Below are 21,273 nucleotides of genomic sequence, written 5' to 3'. Positions count from 1 at the left end.
ATTTTGAGGATGTCCACTCAACAAAGAAGACAACCAAACAGTTATAATTATGGTCCTCCCAATTTCAAATATATAGTTGCTTCATCTACTAAGGTTGATGAGCCTAGGACTGTGAAAGAGGCAATGGAGATGCAAAACAAGGAATCCTGAAGACTAGCTATGGATCGAGAAATGGTTGCACTTAGAAGGAATGATAAATGGGACTTGGTCCCATTACCTAATGGACAAAATCCCATTGGATGTATAATGGGTGTTCAAAAAGAAAATCAGTTTAGAAGGCAATATTCAAAAGCATAAAGCAAGGTTGGTTGCAAAAGTATATTCCCAAGTTGATGGAACAAATTTTGGTGAGACCTTTTACCCATTTGCTAAAAGTTAACATCTATTAGGTTTCTATTATCTATAATAGTAGCCTTTGATTTAGTGATAGAACAAATGGATGTGACAATTGCATTTGCTTCATGGTAATTTGAAGGAGGAGATCCATACGACGTAGCCAAAGCACTGTGTTAAAAGAGGTAAAGAGTCATTGATTTGCAAGTTCAAAAAGTCTTAACATGGTCTCAATCAATCTCCCAAAATGTGGTACCAAAAAATTGATTCCTTCGTCTTAAGAGAAGAAAATTACAATTTGTGAAATCCAAATTATATCACTATGTATTACAAACAAGATGGTGATCATTTCCTTATTATCACTCTATGTTGATGATATGTTATTCTTTGACAATAGTAAGGATATGATTTGTGATTTGTGATTTAAAGCCTCAACTTTTAGTGCAATTTGAAATGAACTTGGGCAATGTAAAATATATCTTGGAATGGCGATCAAGAGAGACAAAACAAATAAGACTTTGATTGAACCAAATAAGCATGTAAACTCTATGCTACAACATTTTTGGTTGGCAAACCATTGAGTGTTCCAATTTCTAAGGGAACTAGGCTTTAAGTTGAACAGTATCATACAACACCCGTAGAAATGAAAGGTAAGGCCTATGTTCCTTATGCTATTGTAGTTGGTAGTCTTATGTATGCTATGGTGAGCCTTGAGCCAATTCATGGCTACTCTTAGAAATGAACACTGCCAAATATTCCATTTGCTATCATAGTGATGTTTCTGGGTTCCACACTCAATGAATATACAAGGTTGTGTGGGCTTTGATAGGGCAACAAGGAACTCTATGAGTGGTCATGTGATTCGGTTGTTTGGTGATGCAGGGAGCTAGATGAGGAAGCAACAAGTTGTGGTCGCTTTGTCTATTGCAAAGGCAGACTATACAGCAACTACCCATGCATGCAAGGAGGCCATTTGGTTTATGAAACTTTGTTCAAAAATAAGGTTAAGTCAAAAGTTATCATGATTTAATGTGATAGTAGCAGTGCCATTTGCCTAGCTAAGAACCCAACCTTTCATGCAAAGACGAAGCATATAAATATCTAATGCCATTTTTTTAAGGACATGGTACAAGACGGAAAGGTGATACTTGAAAAGGTTGACACCTTGTAAAATACTAAATCATTGTGTTTGGCGAACAAAATCCTTGAAATTCAAAGTTCGCCAAACTTTACTACCTGTCAAATTTGTTTGATCTAATTCGCTGAAAACACAAACCCGAACTCGAGTCAAACTCGAAAGCGAGTAAAATCAAAAAATCACGTTAAAATTAATAATTAAGTTTGATTTCATGTTCAGATAAATCTAGGGCAGTTAATAATTTAAAAAATAAAAATAAAAGCCTAAATATACACCATGCACAGAGCCTCCACCGCGGGTAGCTACAGCCTTCAACGAACTCCACTCTCCGGCAAGTCAACCCCTGCATCTTGACAAGCACAGCCGCACAATGACGGCAAACACAAGTTGCAACTTGCAACTGTGATTCAATTTTTGTTCTAGAATCCACACTGCATGGGACCCTTGACCACCAGCGCTATAGCCTATAACATCAGCCCTCTGTAAGGTTGTAGCCACAAAGCTCAATGGTGGTGTTAATTCTTTTCTCAAATGTATTCTCTCACCAATGGGCCAATGCTTTTGTTGCTATGCAGTGATTATCTACTTATGTTATGATCTTTGAAATGCCCTTCATTGTTGTTGCTACAGTGTCATCTTTGTAGTCTAAATTCACATATCAATGTTATAGAGGCACGATTTATTCATGTTTAGGCTTTTGAATACTCAGAAATGTCAAGTGCATCAATGTCTACAAGAGCCAAGCTACTTTGTAAAATAATATAACACTCCATTTTCATTAATGAACTGGTAGCAAAGCACATCAGAATATTCCAATAAAGTATATGAACACCTTTGATACAAATTTGAATTGCTTTGAAACCTGTTAAAACTTGAAAAATTCACATGGTTACGAAGTTTGCAGGAAAGCTTTTATAAAGAAGAATATCATTGAAGCATATTGAGCATCTTATTTGCAATAATTACATGTCTGGTTTGAGGCATTATATATTACGGAAGGTTTCAAAGTCTCACATAACAATGTGTATCTTATGTACAAATTTGAAAACTGAACTTGTTTATTCATCTCACCTTTGCGTACTTGAAAAAAAACGGAAGACTGAACTTGTTTATTCATCTCAACTCTGCAAATTTGAAAAAAAAAAAATCGTTTGTATGCATCCCAACTGCAACACTGAGCTTCATTTGTATATCAGTGCATTCCATTCGTGGTGGGTTACATTACTTTTTAGTCATTTTCTTTTTTGCATCCTTGAAATTTGTACCTTGATCAAAGCAAGACATGAGAAGTTTCAAATGTAGAAGGCAAGGCAGAGAAAAATTTTCAAATGCATTTACTTTATTGCATTATTGTTGATATAGCTAGAGAACTAGTTTGTTAAATTTTGCATAAATAGGGCATAATTGGTATTGATTTGTATTTATTTGTATAATTGCTTCTCATTAACTGTGTTGAAAATTGTGGCGAGTGGAAGGTACGAATTCTCTTTCTTTGACCATGGACGAGTTCGTGGAGATGGTGATTTCATGCGGAGTGTTCGAGGGTCAATTATGTGGACCTTGAAGTGGTAGTTCAAGTTTGGAAGAGGACGAGTTGGAAGCTTCAGTTTTGAATGAGGCAAGGACAAGTTATAACTCCAAGTTATGATTGGAGAGAAATCAATTCGAACCCAGTTAACTAGTCAATCACAATTGTCGCTGCAAATTTGAATTTGCCGATTTTAGCATGGATTGAATTGATAAAGGGAGGACAAAGGCACAGATTGTATTATTATCATTTGAACAAGTTTGTGTGTGTGTGTGTGTGTGTGTGTGAGTTCTTTGTTGTGGCAACGTATTTTGGAGGAGCCAATACAAAATTTGTAGAGAACTTCCTTGTGGCAAATTTGCACTAGGAAATAGGAGTCGAGCCCTAAGTAATAGGAGCCCCCTACACTGGGAAATTGGCAGTCTATGCGCAAGAAAATCGAGCCTATCTCAACACAAGGATGAAGGCGAGCAAAGGTCGAGTGGTTGCAGGGTGTGTCCAACTAGTATAGTGTGCTCTCATCATTATTTGCCTTGTAAGATATCAGATTGCTCAGACTCTATCAATAAAATACACTATAGCAAAAAAGGGGTTTCCCAAGAAAAATTATTTTGTTAATTGTGAGACTGTGTTTTTATCTCTATGATTATTCCACTGCTTACGAGTGTTAAAAAATTGTGTGTCTTGGAGAAAGAAATTTTTTGTTTCAGTTTGTAGTTTCCATTAGTTTTAGTGTATTCATTCAAGCAGTTGCAAAATTTCATGAAAAATAACATGGTATCAAAGTAGAGATCAACACAAAAGACCAGAAAACAAGGATCAGTTTGTGAAGAACACAAATCAGTTTGTGAGTTTTTGAAAAGCAGTTTTTTGGACAAGGAGGATGACATTCCAAGGACTAAGAGCAGACCACTGTTTAGAGGGAGCCTCTAACTTTTGCTCGTGGAAGGAAAGGATCACAATAGTGTTGGAAGATAATGAGGTGGGAGAGTTTATCAAGTAAGCTATAGTGCCACCTCAAGATCCCCAACAGTTGGTCTAGCATACTAAGAATGACATCGAGGCAAAGAAGATTACTATAGAGGGGGCCAACGATCATATTATTCCTCATCTCTATGAGATGAAGACCACATATGAGATGTTCAAAGCCATCTTGGATTTGTTTCAAGGTACCAGAAATGCTAGGAAGCTTGCTCTCAAGTACAAGCTAAGAAATATTTGGATGAGCAAAGGAGAACCCATCGTCACATATCTTTCAAACTTCACCCAAGTTTGCTATGAGCTATGTGGTGTGGGCATGAAAGTAGCAGAAAAAGACCTTGTGAGTCTTGCGCTTCTGGTACTCCATAAGTCTTGGTATGGTTTCCACGATGCAATGAGTGGTAGAGAACATTTTCCCAGTTGGGAAAGGTTTTGGGGCCACTGCATTCAAGAAGAAATCTGGGGAGTGACGAGATGGTAGATTGGCGAAGAACAAGGATAAGGAGAATTTTGCCCTGGCAAGCAAAGGCAGCAAAGCCAAGGGCAAAGGCAACGCCGAAACCAGTCAAAAGCGTGAGAATAAGAAGAAAGATTTGAGTAAGATCAAGTGCTTCCAGTGCCATGAGTTTGGGCACTATGCCACTAAGTGTCCTAACAAGAAGAAGGGATCCAGTAAGAATCATGTGGCTACATCAACTAAGATAGATGGGTTTGCTTCTCAGTTTGAGAAAGATTTCTCATTAATAGCTTGTATTGCAAGCTTAGTAGGCAGCGCATGGTATATTGAATTAGGAGCCTCCTTCCATGTGACCGAGAACAAGGAGTATTTCAGTCAATTGGAGGAGAAGGACATGCAAGAAACTAGGGGAGTTGTTACTGTCAACTTTGAGAGGGAGTATGTGAGCTCTCTTCATCTCAGAGATATTCTCTATGTTCCAGGACTAAAGAACCTTGTTTCAGTGGCTACCCTCAAGGACAAGGGATATGATGTCATCTTCCACAGAGATAAGGCATTGCTCATGCATCTAGCTTTTGGATTAGTGAAGCAAATAGGTGTGAGGATGAAGAATATCTACAGGTTGCAGGTTGATACATGCGTAGCCTTGAGCAACAAGGCAACAGGTGGGCCGAGCAGAGATGTGGGGCAACTTTGGCACAAGCACATGGGACACTTGCATCATGAGCCATTGAAGATCCTGCAGCAAATAGCCACAAGGCTACCATAGAACAGTCTTCACAAGTGGTGCAAGGGGTGCACACTTGTCAAATATGCCAAACCATCTTTCCAGGGCCGAGACAACAAAGCCAACAAAGCCATAGGGATTTTGGAGTTGGTGCATTCAGATGTATGCGGGCCCTTCTCTTCTCCATCACGTATGAGACACAGGTATTATGTTACTTTCATAGATGATTATTCTCGAAAGGCATGGATCTCCTTCAAGAGGAAGGAAGAGGAGGTCTTCTCCAAGTTCATGGAGTTTAAGGCCTTGGTAGAGAATCAGACCGAGAAAAAGATAAAAGCATAGAGTGGCAATGGCAAGGAATATGTCTCCAATGCCTTCAAGGACGAGTGTGCCAAGGAGAGCATTAGGAGAGAGCTGACAGCACGCCACAACCCTCAACAAAATGGGGTGGCTGAGAGGAAGAACTGTAGTATAGTTGGAACAGCCAAGGCCATGTTGCATGATTAGGCACTGCCTATGTTCTTGTGGGCAGAGGCATGCAACACTACAATATTCCTGCAAAACAAGGGTCCACAACGGGTGATTGGACGAGTTATACTAGAGGAGGCTTTCACAAGCCAAAAGGCCTAATGTTTCACAATTTTGTATCGTTGGCACAAATATTTACTACCATGTGTCCAAACATAGCAAGAAGTTGGAACCCACAGTAGAGAAGGGCATTTTCGTGGGTTACAGTGAGACATATTAGGCATATAAGGTGTATATTCCACCACTCAAGAAGACAGTTATGAGGCGGTGTGTGAGGTTTGAGGAGGACAAAGCTTTGAGGGAGTCCTTAGAGAGAGAGCAGATAGGAGTATTTAAGGAGGAGCCTCGGCCAAGATCATAGTTTGAGTCTCACCTAGGTGACAAGAGGGTCACAAAGCAGGATGATGAGGAGCAAAGACCAAGACAAGAGCAGACAACTACTCAATTAGAGACTCCTGGAACAAGGAGGAAGGGAGCCAAGTGGGTTGATAGGTTGATTCAGGAGGCCCAGGAGCATGTTGAAGCTCCTAGTTCTATGTTCAGGTAGAGCAAGTAGCCACAGAGGTACACCGGTGATATGGCACTAATGACGGAGTTGTTGGGCACTGAGCCTTCTTATTATGAGGAGGCAGCCTCTCAACAAGTTTGGAGGGATGCCATGGTAGAAGAATATTCCTCCATCATGAAAAACGATGTTTGGGAGATTGTGCCACAACCAGAGGGCAAATCAGTAGTTGGTTCAAGATGGGTGTACAAGATGAAGCATGGAGCAGATGGGAGTGCAGAGAAGTACAGGGTCAGGTTTGTGGCCAAGGGCTTCTCACAGGTTGAGGGCATAGACTAAGATGAGACATTTGCCCCAGTAGCACGGTATTCATCCATCAGGATGATTTTGGCACTTGCAGCCCAGATGGAGTGGAAAATCCCCAAATGGATGTAAAGACAACATTCCTCAACGGAGTGGTTGAGGAGGAGATTTATATGGAGCATCCAGAGGGGTTTGAGCAGTTCAACAGAGATACACGTGCATGCATGTTGAAGAGAGCTCTTTATGGGCTCAAGCAAGCCCCAAAAGCATGGTACACTCATATTTATAGCTACCTTCAAAGATTGGGCTTCACTCCTATATTACATTATGGTTGGAGGGCTTCTGCTCATTCTAGTGCTCTATGTTGACAACCTTATATTGACTGGAGAGGCAAGCTTGATCCAAGATTGCAAGGCATACCTTGCAAGGGAGTTTGAGATGAAGGATATAGGGCTTGTGCATTATTTCTTTGGATTGCAGGTTTGGCAAGGTGATGGCGAGATCATAGGATAGGGCAAGCACACGCAAGAGATTCTCAAGATGCTTCATATACAGGATTGCAAGCCCATCGCCATGCCCCTAGTCACAAACTGGAGGAAGGTGGATGCTAGCAAAGCAAAGCGAGTAAGATGCTATGTTTACGGGCAGTTCATCGTGATGTTGATGTATTTCGTCAACACATGGCCTAATATTTGTTTTGCAATAAACCAGTTGAGTTGGTTCATGATGCAACCGACCAAATTTCATTGGGTTGCTCCTAAGCATGTTTTGAGGTATCTCAAGGGCACAGCAGATTATGGATTGTGGTATAGAAAGGGTGATGGAATGAGGCTTGAGGGCTTCACAAACACAGATTGGGCAAGGTGCTCCACAGATCAAAAGAGTACCTCAAGTTGCATCTTCAGCATTGGGTCAACAATTGTTTCCTAGTTTAGCAAGAAGCAAAGATCGATTACACTCAAGTTTAGTAGAGGTCGAATACATGCCTACCAGTTTGGCAACGTGCACAACTATCTGGATGAGGAAGTTGCTTATGGGACTTTTCAAACAGGGGATGGAGCCTACTGTGATACATTATGATAATTAGAGTTGCACTAAGCTCTCTCAAAATCCAAAGTTTCATGATCGCTCCAAGCATATCGAGATCAAGTATCATCATCTTAGAGATTGTGTGCAAAAAGGGAGAGTGAAGTTACCGTACATTCCAAAAGAGGAACAAACAACAGATATCTTGACCAAGGCATTGGCAAGAAGCAGTTTTGTCTATTTTAGAGACAAGTTGGGAGTTGTACAAAATCCCTTCCTTGCTAGGAGGGAATGTTGAAGATTGTAGCGAGTGGAAGGTCTTCTTTTGCTCTGCCTTAGACAGAAAGACAACAAGTTGCCTTTCTTTGACCATGGACAAGTTTGTGGAGATGGTGGTTTAATGTGGAGTGTTGGAGGGTCAGTTGTGTGGACCTTAAAATTGTAGTTCACATTTTGAAGAGGACAAGTTGGAAGCTTCAATTTTGATTGAGGCAAGGACGAGTTATAACTCCAAGTTATGATTGGAGAAAGATTAGTTCGAACTCAATTAACTAGTCAATCACAATTGTTGTTCCAAATTTGTATTTTCCAATTTTAGGATGGATCGATTTGATAAAAGGAGGACAAAGGCACAGATTGTATTATTATTGTTTGCACGAGTTTATCTCTATGTGAGTTCTTTGTTATGGCGGCATATTTTAAAGGAGCCAATACGCAATCTGTAAGGAGCTTCCTTGTCGCAGATTTAAGCTAGGAAATAAGAGTCAAGCCCTAAGTAATAGGGAGCGCCCTAGACTAGGAAAAAGGCAACCTGTGTGCAAGGAAATCGAGCCTATCTCAGTGCAAGGAAGAAGGTGAGCAGAGGTCGAGTGGTTGCAAGGTGTGTCTAGCTAGTATAGTGTGAGAACAAGTGTGTTCTTAGGGTCATTGTTTGCCTTGTAAGAGATCAGATTGCGTAGACTCTATCAATAAAATATACTATAGAAAAGGGGGGGTTTTCCCAATTGGGTTTCCCTAGGAAATTTATTGTGTTAATAGTGTGACAGTGTTTATATCTCTGTGTGATTATTCCACTGCTTATGAGTGTTAAGAAATAATGTGTCTTGGTAAAAGAAATTTTTGGTTTCAGTTTGTAGTTGTCATTAGTAACTGCAGAAATTCATGAATATTAACAAACTGCAGCGATTGTTATGCCGTGTATTTAAACTTTAATTGAATTTTATTATGTGTTTGTGTGTGTGTATCAAATTTTTAGTATGTCGAACTTATTTCAAATTTTTAGTATGTCAAACATAACGTCAAACTTCATCGCCAAAATCTTAATGATCAAACTTTATTCGAATTTCAAAGTCATCAAACTCGAACACAAACATGAATGCAATGACTTAGGTTATCAACCCTTAGTCTTTTCATTCCTACGGATAATTTTGAACCGTGGATCTCCTTTTATATTTATATTAAAATGTTGGATGATACAGCTGCAACCCCCTCTTTTTTATTAATATAAGAGTATTTATTTCTATGAAAAAAATAATTTATTATTATTATATTATCTATATCTTTTATTCAGATAATGTTGATTTAGTGAATTTTTATATACTTGTCAAATTATATAGTTTTTTCTTTATCGTTGCTTGACACACAAGGGATTTGAACTTTGAATCTCATGGTTTACATAATACTTCATAACACGGCGATTGCCAAATGATGTGCCCCGTGGTAAAATTATATAGTTAAAAACAAGGTTACTTGGGAGCAGGAGCGAAAACAAGGAGTAGGAGCAAGAGCAAGGGCAATATTTTCAGAAGCTCCCGGTTTGGGAGCGATTCCGGAAGCATCTTTGATGTAATATATTTTTTTTATAATTTTTATATTTTGATGCATATATGTCAACAAAAGCATGTAGAATGATGAATTAGATATAGACAGGTACAAGGAACAAAAACAAAAACAAAAAACAAAACAAAACAAAAACATAGATTGAACCATATAACAACAATCATGTAGAAGTTATAATCTTCATCAACAACGTCCACGAGTTAGTAACATAGTAACATACAACATATTGAGTCTCATGATTCAATATATAACATTTATCATCATTGATCACCAAAGTTGTACTTGTAAGCCCATTACAATAAATAATATCCAACATGAAATGAAACAACTTTCAACTTTCGCGAAGCATCATATTCATAACTCATTACTAATGAGTTATAACTTCAAACTTCAAACTTAAATTGTCATATGTTGTTTACAAAAAACATCATAATAAATATGAAAGAGTCAATAGTTATAAAAACTACTAGAAACTAGAAAAGACAAGTAAATCTATTATCTATTGCTAATGCTTGAGCCTCTTGCCGCCACGAGAAATGTCTATTTTTTAGTCTTGTTGGACAATCAGGATCTGCGATTAATATCACCCTCTAAGCATTAATATCTAGAGGTATCTTTGTCATTAATGTCACCCTCTAAGCATTAATTAGCATAAGATAGAAAAAGCATAGCATGTCAAGCCAAGATTTTGTTTGAGTGATACTAAATTTTTTGGAGGGTCATGATAAAGGAGTTCGACAACCAATGTCATTAACATCAAGGTACATAGACAGATTGGTGCTATTGATTAAATACAAGTTACATACCCTAATACATAACAAAATCCAATGGAAACATTGCAATCCCCCCAATCCTGAATTCCTGAAAAATTGACAAGTCTGCTGGATTTTGAATGAAATTTAAAATTCTACTTTCTCCATATGAAATCCAATGAGGTCGGGACCCCTCTCAAACATCCTGAGTCATTTCATGGTAATGTTAAAAATTTAAGTAAAAGGATGAAAATGAAGATTAAGGAGAATCTCACTTTTACTTTAAGAATCTTCATTTTCATCCTTTTACTTTAAGAATTTAACATTACCATGAATTGCATATCAATACTAGGGCCATAGGCTTGATCATTAGGCTGCCCCACTCAAAACTTATTTGGTTCTTTGAAAAAATAATTGCATTTGGAATATTAGTGCAAAAAAAAATTCCAAAAAAGACTAAATGCTCCCGAAAAACTAGGGAGCGCTTTTTTTTGGTTGGGAGTGCGCGCTTTTTTTTGGTTGGGAGTGCGCTCCTGAGTCGCTCCCACCCTAATCGCGAATTGGGAACGGGGGGCGCTCCCCCGCAACCTTGGTTAAAAATATAATATTTTTAGCATTTTATTAACATATATTTATGTGAGTTGTATATTTTGAACTTGGAACACGAACATGAACTAGGTGACTTAGTCACACGAGGGAGCTTGTTTACTTATTTTGATTTAAATATCAATGGCATCCTATGTTATTTGTCTCTAATGATTTGAAATCACATGGATGTACATGCATATGTGTTATGGAATCTCTTTGACGTCACTCTTCTTTATTATTTCTTGTTTCCATACTAACTTTATTCACGCCATGCTTTCATCTCTCAATTTGTGCAAGATATTTTCATGCCTTCATGTCTCAATTTGTCCACGATATTTTCATGCCTTGGACTTCCTTTTCTTTTCAAATTTCAACTCTAGTTTCTTCTTCCTTGGGCAATGTTTCTAAAACTTAAAAAAACTGAAAACTACTTAAAACATAAATGGCATAAATTTACTACTTTTCTCACGTCAAAATAAGTATGAAATTATATATTTTTAAGCCTTACTTCAAGCCACAAATGTTTTTTCAATTTTTTATAGATTTCTCTTTTCAGTGGAAATAGGTTTATTGGGTTAATATTTAATTTAATAGTTATCTTATTGTATGAAATCCAATCAAAATCTGGCACCATTACCACATGTAAACACCCTCATCTCCTAAACATTAGCCTTAGCCTTATTGAAAACCATTCAATAAGGCAACGTGATGTTGATGTATTTGGTCAACACATGGCCTGATATTTGTTTTGCAATAAACCAGTTGAGTTGGTTCATGATGCAACCGACCAAATTTCATTGGGTTGCTCCTAAGCATGTTTTGAGGTATCTCAAGGGCACAGCAGATTATGGATTGTGGTATAGAAAGGGTGATGGAATGAGGCTTGAGGGCTTCACAAACACAGATTGGGCAAGGTGCTCCACAGATCAAAAGAGTACCTCAAGTTGCATCTTCAGCATTGGGTCAACAGTTGTTTCCTAGTTTAGCAAGAAGCAAAGATCGATTACACTCAAGTTTAGTAGAGGTCGAATACATGCCTACCAGTTTGGCAACGTGCACAACTATCTGGATGAGGAAGTTGCTTACGGGACTTTTCAAACAGGGGATGGAGCCTATTGTGATACATTATGATAATTAGAATTGCACTAAGCTCTCTCAAAATCCAAAGTTTCATGATCGCTCCAAGCATATCGAGATCAAGTATCATCATCTTAGAGATTGTGTGCAAAAAGGGAGAGTGAAGTTACCGTACATTCCAAAAGAGGAACAAACAACAGATATCTTGACCAAGGTGTTGGCAAGAAGCAGTTTTGTCTATTTTAGAGACAAGTTGGGAGTTGTACAAAATCCCTTCCTTGCTAGGAGGGAATGTTGAAGATTGTAGCGAGTGGAAGGTCTTCTTTTGCTCCGCCTTCGACAGAAAGACAAACAGTTGCCTTTCTTTGACCATGGACAAGTTCGTGGAGATGGTGGTTTAATGTGGAGTGTTGGAGGGTCAGTTGTTTTAAAATTGTAGTTCACATTTTGAAGAGGACAAGTTGGAAGATTCAATTTTGATTGAGGCAAGGACGAGTTATAACTCCAAGTTATGATTGGAGAAAGATAGTTCGAACTCAATTAACTAGTCAATCACAATTGTTGTTCCAAATTTGTATTTTCCAATTTTAGGATGGATCGATTTGATAAAAGGAGGACAAAGGCACAGATTGTATTATTATTGTTTGCACGAGTTTATCTCTATGTGAGTTCTTTGTTATGGCAGCATATTTTAAAGGAGCCAATACGCAATCTGTAGGGAGCTTCCTTGTCGCAGATTTGAGCTAGGAAATAAGAGTCAAGCCCTAAGTAATAGGGAGCACCCTAGACTAGGAAAAAGGCAACCTGTGTGCAAGGAAATCGAACCTATCTCAGTGCAAGGAAGAAGGTGAGCAGAGGTCGAGTGGTTGCAAGGTGTGTCTAGCTAGTATAGTGTGAGAACAAGTGTGTTCTTAGGGTCATTGTTTGCCTTGTAAGAGATCAGATTGCGTAGACTCTATCAATAAAATATACTATAGCAAAGGGGGGGTTTTCCCAATTGGGTTTCCCTAGGAAATTTATTGTGTGACAATGTTTATATCTCTGTGTGATTATTCCACTGCTTATGAGTGTTAAGAAATAATGTGTCTTGGTAAAAGAAATTTTTGACAACGTCAAACTTCATCGCCAAAATCTTAATGATCAAACTTTATTCGAATTTCAAAGTCATCAAACTCGAACACAAACATGAATGCAGTGACTTAGGTTATCAACCCTTAGTCTTTTAATTCCTATGGATAATTTTGAACCGTGGATCTCCTTTTATATTTATATTAAAATGTTGGATGATACAGCTGCAACCCCCTCTTTTTTATTAATATAAGAGTATTTATTTCTATGAAAAAAAATAATTTATTATTATTAGATTATCTATATCTTTTATTCAGATAACGTTGATTTAGTGAATTTTTATATACTTGTCAAATTATATAGTTTTTTCTTTATCGTTGGCTTGACACACAAGGGATTTGAACTTTGAATCTCATGGTTTACATAATACTTCATAACACGGCGATTGCCAAATGATGTGCCCCGTGGTAAAATTATATAGTTAAAAACAAGGTTACTTGGGAGCAGGAGCGAAAACAAGGAGTAGGAGCGAGAGCAAGGGCGATATTTTCAGAAGCTCCCGGTTTGGGAGCGATTCCGGAAGCATCTTCGATGTAATATATATTTTTTTATAATTTTTATATTTTGATGCATATATGTCAACAAAAGCATGTAGAATGATGAATTAGATATAGACAGGTACAAGGAACAAAAACAAAAACAAAAAACAAAACAAAACAAAAACATAGATCGAACCATATAACAACAATCATGTAGAAGTTATAATCTTCATCAACAACGTCCACGAGTTAGTAACATAGTAACATACAACATATTGGGTCCTCATGATTCAATATATAACATTTATCGTCATTGATCACCAAAGTTGTACTTGTAAGCCCATTACAATAAATAATATCTAACATGAAATGAAACAACTTTCAACTTTCGCGAAGCATCATATTCATAACTCATTACTAATGAGTTATAACTTCAAACTTCAAACTTAAATTGTCATATGTTGTTTACAAAAAACATCATAATAAATATGAAAGAGTCAATAGTTATAAAAACTACTAGAAACTAGAAAAGACAAGTAAATCTATTATCTATTGCTAATGCTTGAGCCTCTTGCCGCCACGAGAAATGTCTATTTTTTAGTCTTGTTGGACAATCAGGATCTGCGATTAATATCACCCTCTAAGCATTAATATCTAGAGGTATCTTTGTCATTACCTCTGGATCTATATAGGGATCTTTGTCATTAATGTCACCCTCTAAGCATTAATTAGCATAAGATAGAAAAAGCATAGCATTTCAAGCCAAGATTTTGTTTGAGTGATACTAAATTTTTTGGAGGGTCATGATAAAGGAGTTCGACAATCAATGTCACTAACATCAAGGTAACATAGACAGATTGGTGCTATTGATTAAATACAAGTTACATACCCTAATACATAACAAAATCCAATGGAAACATTGCAATCCCCCCAATCCTGAATTCCTGAAAAATTGACAAGTCTGCTGGATTTTGAATGAAATTTAAAATTCTACTTTCTCCATATGAAATCCAATGAGGTCGGGACCCCTCTCAAATATCCTGAGTCATTTCATGGTAATGTTAAAAATTTAAGTAAAAGGATGAAAATGAAGATTAAGGAGAATCTCACTTTTACTTTAAGAATCTTCATTTTCATCCTTTTACTTTAAGAATTTAACATTACCATGAATTGCATATCAATACTAGGGCCATAGGCTTGATCATTAGGCTGCCCCACTCAAAACTTATTTGTTTCTTTGAAAAAATAATTGCATTTGGAATATTAGTGCAAAAAAAAATTCCAAAAAAGACTAAATGCTCCCGAAAAACCAGGGAGCGCTTTTTTTTGGTTGGGAGTGCGCTCCTGAGTCACTCCCACCCGAATCGCGAATTGGGAACAGGGGGCGCTCCCCCGCAACCTTGGTTAAAAATATAATATTTTTAGTATTTTATTAACATATATTTATGTGAGTTGTATATTTTGAACTTGGAACACGAACATGAACTAGGTGACTTAGTCACACGAGGGAGCTTGTTTACGTATTTTGATTTAAATATCAATGGCATCCTATGTTATTTGTCTCTAATGATTTGAAATCACATGGATGTACATGCATATGTGTTATGGAATCTCTTTGACGTCACTCTTCTTTATTATTTCTTGTTTCCATACTAACTTTATTCACGCCATGCCTTCATGTCTCAATTTGTGCAAGATATTTTCATGCCTTCATGTCTCAATTTGTCCACGATATTTTCATGCCTTGGACTTCCTTTTCTTTTCAAATTTCAACTCTAGTTTCTTCTTCCTTGGGCAATGTTTCTAAAACTTAAAAAAAAACTGAAAACTACTTAAAACATAAATGGCATAAATTTACTACTTTTCTCACGTCAAAATAAGTATGAAATTATATATTTTTAAGCCTTACTTCATGCTACAAATGTTTTTTCAATTTTTTATAGATTTCTCTTTTCAGTAGAAATAGGTTTATTGGGTTAATATTTAATTTAATAGTTATCTTATTGTATGAAATCCAATCAAAATCTGGCACCATTACCACATGTAAACACCCTCATCTCCTAAACATTAGCCTTCTAAAGCCATTATCCAAACTTCATGACTTTCAATCGTCATTTCCATGACAACAAACAGAGAAGGAGATTCTTTGTGAAGAATGTTACTTTTAGGTTCATATATCATGACACTCTGAAAAAGAAAACACAATACAAAGTATTGTCACTCAAATAATAAGTGGGCGAAGGAAACTTATCCTCCATGCAACTGGTATCCACCATCTTTAGTGGGTTTTAGTTAGTTTGTGCCTTATAAAGAATCAAAGATACACCACGTAAAACAGCTATTACTGATATATTATCACGCAGAAGGCTATTAATCTTTATAGATCATTTGAATTTTAACATTAACATATAGCTACTAACTGAACAGTACAAGAAACAAAAAGTATGGTGTCCTTGCATCAAATTGTCAAAGATTTATTAAATTACATCATTGAACAGTGACATTGTCAACTGTTTTTGAAATCAAGCTAAGTAATGCCTGCCATTTGAGATGCGAACTCGAAAGCAAATCCCTACAAACCATCCTGAGGACAGAATTTCATGGCTGAAAAAGAAAATTTGATCTCATTAAATTTTAAATTTATATATCTATTTCATGGCCAAAAAGGAACATTCCTTATTTCTCAACCATGCCAAAACACACTCAAAAGATTATTTCTGAGGTCTTCCAAACAAATTTTCTCAACATCAACCACTTGCATTAGACATATGATGTATTCGCATGAAAAGTAAATCCTTTTTTCTTTTATTAAAAACTCTGGCATTACCTGATTCATTGATGAAATGCATTTATTGTCCATGTGTAGTTTCTTGGATGCCAGCAAAGAATGGGGAACACTATCTACTCCATTAAACACCTCCATATGATCTTTCTGCAAAACCAATGACAACCAGAACTGAGAAAGGAAGCCTTTCCCCAACAAACTGACAAAAATGAACAATAAAATTTGTGCTTTAAAACCCACTGCATTCAGCTAAAAACAAATCCATACAGAAGAAATCCAACCCAAAAAAATCCTAAATCAATACATGGTTACCTAGATGGACATAACAACATATGTGAACAAGACCAACAGTATGATATCAACAGTGGGAGTAAACTTATGCTTTAGACTGCATTCAGCTAAAAAACTAAAAGCAATTCCATTAGGCAAAAAACAAAACGCACTTCGCCAACAAATGGCTACCTAGATAGGTGTAACAATACAAGTAAACAAGACCAAAAGCAGAATACCTATTACCAACAATGGAGTAACCTAGTAGTTAGCCATGCTACTTGCCAAACAGTGAACATGAGTTCAAGCCCCAATGAACAGTAACACTTCCAATTAAAACCCTACACTGATCCTAACACCGTGGTTGGATGTATCCAGCAAAGAGGGAACCTGGACCTAATAATCATATTTGTAGGGGTTTAAAATAGCTTTAAAATATCATACCGCCAGGGAGCATATTGCTAAAGATATCCAAAAATTACATCTTTTAAAGAATTCCACTGTCTACTGCTGTTAGTCATCCATTTTCCCAGCATCTACTACTAAACAGAAAGTAATGCACATCCTCTGCATGCTAGATATCATATCATAGCTGAAACTTATTCTCTTAATAAAGGATTTTCCTGTTATTCCAACTGTACCAAAGCACAGTTGCTACAGAAAATCACATTCATAACTTCTAAGCAACTAACATAAAAATGAGCATGATAAATTCCAAAAATTGCAGAAATTATCATTAAAGCCATATAATCTGTAACCTTTTTCCTATGTACTTTGTATATCTTTGTTTTCATACAGTACCTTATTTGTGGATGTAGTAGACTCATTATCTAGATTTAGCCTGTCAGAATACAGGATTGAATGTGGATCATGCTCCACTTTGTTTAGCATTTGTGTACATTTATTCTGCAAAGCAACATATAGCATGATGAACTTGATCTTTTTCTAAATCAAAAAGAGAATACAAATAAACAAACAAATGAAAGATGTGTACAGCTGTCTCTAAAATGGAATACCATATCCATGGCATAAAAATTTGAGGATCAAAACAAAATACATCTCAAAAGTAGACAAAGCAACAGTATGTGAAAACTAACTTATGTAGCAATTTTATTACTCTTAAGTAGAACAAGCTAGTTGTGACTCTTGAGTCAAGAAAAAGCAGCTTAATCCAACATTACTCCTACATTTTGTGCAGCACAGTTCATCTTGGTAACAAAAGCTGGAGATGCTAGCAAACAATTAAAATCCCGGATGTCTGAATTCAAAGATGTGGTTACCTGGCCTCGAATGCTTTGGATAGCTGCAATCAGCAACTTATCTCCAACAATCATTCTGACATTCCTTATGATGGTTTCTTTGCCAATTTTTCCTACCTGACAATCAAACACAGGTGGCATGGATCTAACTTTCTGTGCACTTGATTTTGGAAGCTACATCACTACATCAATGGCAACAAAACTCTTAAATAAAATACAAAAAAGGTAGCTACCTTGTACTGAGCATAGAGGTGTTCCAATGTATTCATATAAGCCGGAGGCAGAGACTTTCTTATGACCGAGAACAACCTCGGAAATGACATGCTGGCAGCACTAGGAATTCGCATTGATCCTTTTGCAGGTTCCTGCATCTTGCATTTTCTTCCTTCAACTGAAGCTGAAGAAGGGTGCTGGAAGCCAATTTAAGAAGTATTAAACCAAAACAAATTGTTGATAGGATAAAACCAAGAACGAATGACTTAATTAACCTGTAGGAGACATATAACCTCCAGTACATTAAATGGCAATTGCCACGGCACTATCAATTACGTCACCTATAGGTTATAATGTAATTCTAGCAACCAAGAAACATAATACCTCTCCCCAAATAATACATTCGATTGCCTATAAAAGTAGAGGCCATCCAAAGATATATTAGTCAAATTTACCATGTCATAAACAGAACCCTGTCGAGCAACTTCAACATCCTCCAGAGAGCTGCTGAAACTTTTGGGTACACCACAAATGCCTTGCATTGCTTTCGATTCAGCCCAGCATTCTATAGCAGTAAAATGCCCATAGTTAGACAGATATTCAGCTGGGACCTATGCATGGTAACTGGTTACAGTTAAACAAGTTTGCAGCATATTTATCATTCCTCATATGGCACAAAAAAAAAAGGCAAACCAGGGGCATTACCATGCATTTGATGGGGAACCTTAAAGCTCACAATGTACTCTGGAAGAATGTGCATGTTCATGTGAGTGCTCCAAATGATGTAACACTTTGGATTAGTGAGATCATCAACACCAGAATCAAACTTTTCACAAGTAGGATGGAACTGTTGAGAGCCAAGAGGTACTTTCTCAACATTGCCAAGAATAACCCGGCACAGCACCATGTGCTGTTCACCATTTTTGTCAATATCCGAAAATGAAGCACTGTAGAGAATGAGAAATTATAGTTATTACAAAATTTAAACAAAGATGTTTTCCCTAAATATTTAAAAAAAACCATACACAAAATTAAATCACTATCATGCAATTGATCGTGAAAACCATAAACAAATTTAGTGATCCCTGATTTAACCTGCCTACCTGAGGTAGGAGCGATCTTCTGGAGCAAGATAAACACCAACACCGTACGATGGACCATTATTATGTGTTCTACTATGGCTAAAACCATGAAGTATGATTGCTGCGGCACATTTGCTAGATGTGCCGTGCCAGGCACTTCTAACATTTGCGTTACCACGGATCATTCTAGTGAACTCAACCTGCCTGTGAAAAGCCTGCAGTCGAGCCTGGCCCATTGCACTTGTATGGGTATTTCGATAAATACCCGTAACAGTGGTTCCAACAGCAATTTTACTCAAACCGGAGAGAAAACGGCTCTGCACAGCGACATACTCTTCATTTCCATCTTCCAATTTGAGCAATCTGTCACCCAACGATTCAAATTCAGAAGCTTCCAAACTTGAACACTGTTTGGAATCTGACCATTGGGAGCTATTGACAGCACCACCGGTAGCCTCCTCATCTTTTGAATCTTTCGATGGTTTTGGGGACAAAGCAGCGGCCTCATTACCTCTATGACTCGAGCTTCGCTCAATATCATTTGTAGGTGCAGGGACCACAACTGCCGCTTTCCTGATCAATTTGTATGATTTAAAGGCATCCGTAGCTACTCGACTCTTGTTATCAGATTCGGTAACATTCAAGTGTTCTGAGTTACTACTACATTCGCATTTCTCAGTTTTTGCAACGGCGAATGAGGGATTAAAATTATTGGGGTGCACATCCTTGTCAGTCTCCGAAGCCTCGGACAAGGGATCCAAGTTATCCTCAACTCCACGCTTCTCAGCCTTCGAGCCCGGAGAAGCCTTCGAGCCCTCAGTTGCACCTATTCGAATCTCGATCTCAACTTCGACTTTCGGGGCGACGTCGGCATCATCAATATTGTCCTCAAAGAAGCCTTTGGGGAAAAAGCAAGAGCCGTTCTTGTCAATCCAGCCAATGGACCTTTGGCAGCCCACCCTCAAATCTATTTGCAGCATCCGCAAAAAATCGACGAGGTAACGCGATCCATCTATCACCACCTCTGTAGTGGGCATGCCACCTGAGAATGCCTTCCTTAACGAATCCGAAGCTTCTGCTGAAAAATCATTCCAGCCGCCATTCCAATAATACATAACCCTCTCAGGAACCGCACTCTTTCGGTAATTCCCATAATTGTGCAGAATTGTCTTGTCGGAACAGCGACACCCATCACAGGTTTTCACATTCCCTGCAGCTTTACGTGCTCTATTTCCAGAATTAGGAACACCACCAGTCCCCTTACCCAATTTAAAGGCCCCCTTACCCAAGGTTAAGCCACTACGGTATGTATCAATATGTTTATAAGCCCCTTTTCTCTTCATTTGAACTCTATGCACAATGCTTCTGGCAAGCTTGGAGAAACACTCCCCTTTGTTCTCCATTTCTATCATGAATTAAACCCACAGGTTCTCTAACATTCGTTATTTATTTACAACTTCGTCATCACGACGGAATATATTTCAGCTTTGCATCCATCACCATTTCAGGACTGAACAAGCCGATGCCCAGCTATCATTCAGCCCTGAGACCCCCATGAAAAAAAACTCACAACTCCAAATTCAATTCCGGACACATATCCGAAACCCCTAACCGAGACAAGGCCACGAAATTTAAGAAAAAAATCTACCAGCTGTTTTTCCAAACCCTAACGAGACGAGGCCGAAAATATGCACAACCCCAACGAAAGAAAAAAACCAAAACAATGTATTACAGAAAGTGCGGAGAAGCAAGGTCAAGAATCAGAACCTGCAGGACCAAAGGCTAAAAATATCTTGTGCCGAAGAAAACAAAACCCTCCCGGATTTTGCTCCTGCAAAGCCCCTCCTCCTTCCTTCCTTACTTGCCTCCAGCGAAACCTTCTTCTCCCACACTGCACGTTTATTGCGCGTACAAACCCTCGCTACATTTTTTCCCTGTTCCAGAGTAAATATATAGTGTCGTCCACTTATTCCGATACAAATAAAATCAATAATCTAAATTTGAAGATATTTTTTGATAATTATATACATTAAATGTTAGTTTTCCAATATGTCAGAGAGGCGGTGGCTGGAACCGGAACTTGGCCATCAAGCTAACCGCCTGCCCCACTTAACTGTTTAATGTGTGAAAGTGTCTTTTTAAATTTTTTAAAGTTTAATTGCTTTTCTTTGCGTGGAGAGAAAGAAAGCTCCCTTGATTACAGGCGCCTCACTGTCGAAGTCAACAATACCCGCGAACTTTGACCTTTTTATCAAAAATTTAATGTCCCTTTGCC

General features: G+C 37.7%; 1 protein-coding gene across 8 annotated transcripts in view; it reads right to left on the bottom strand.

Annotated features, from left to right (window-relative positions):
- Window positions 1-20,961, bottom strand: part of LOC149259100 (inactive poly [ADP-ribose] polymerase RCD1-like) — a 53,223-nt gene extending 32,262 nt beyond the window's left edge. For 4 of the 8 annotated variants that reach the window (XR_016257241.1, XM_089417395.1, XM_089417420.1 and 1 more), the window contains exons 1-7: window positions 19,020-20,959; window positions 18,622-18,863; window positions 18,372-18,481; window positions 17,937-18,113; window positions 17,725-17,820; window positions 17,246-17,350; window positions 16,217-16,321 (exon numbers count right to left, since the gene is read on the bottom strand). Coding sequence is in view for 7 of the 8 variants with exons in the window: in XM_089417395.1 (XP_089273521.1) it covers window positions 16,217-16,321; window positions 17,246-17,350; window positions 17,725-17,820; window positions 17,937-18,113; window positions 18,372-18,481; window positions 18,622-18,863; window positions 19,020-20,410 (2,226 nt within the window). In the remaining variant the exon portion in view is untranslated. Of the gene's footprint in view, window positions 1-15,739; window positions 15,994-16,216; window positions 16,322-17,245; window positions 17,351-17,724; window positions 17,821-17,936; window positions 18,114-18,371; window positions 18,482-18,621; window positions 18,864-19,019 lie in introns of those variants that run through there. The other 4 variants (XM_089417411.1, XM_089417403.1, XM_089417423.1 and 1 more) reach the window with 3 other exon arrangements.
- Window positions 20,962-21,273: the final 312 nt, after the last annotated feature.

The sequence above is a fragment of the Pinus tabuliformis genome, chromosome 6 (assembly GCF_031772625.1).
Source record: "Pinus tabuliformis cultivar Carrire ecotype Pingquan chromosome 6, CPIR1, whole genome shotgun sequence".
NCBI classification, from domain to species: Eukaryota; Viridiplantae; Streptophyta; class Pinopsida; order Pinales; family Pinaceae; genus Pinus; species Pinus tabuliformis.
Note: the sequence above shows the minus strand (reverse complement) of the source record. Positions and strands in the feature narration are given on the sequence as shown.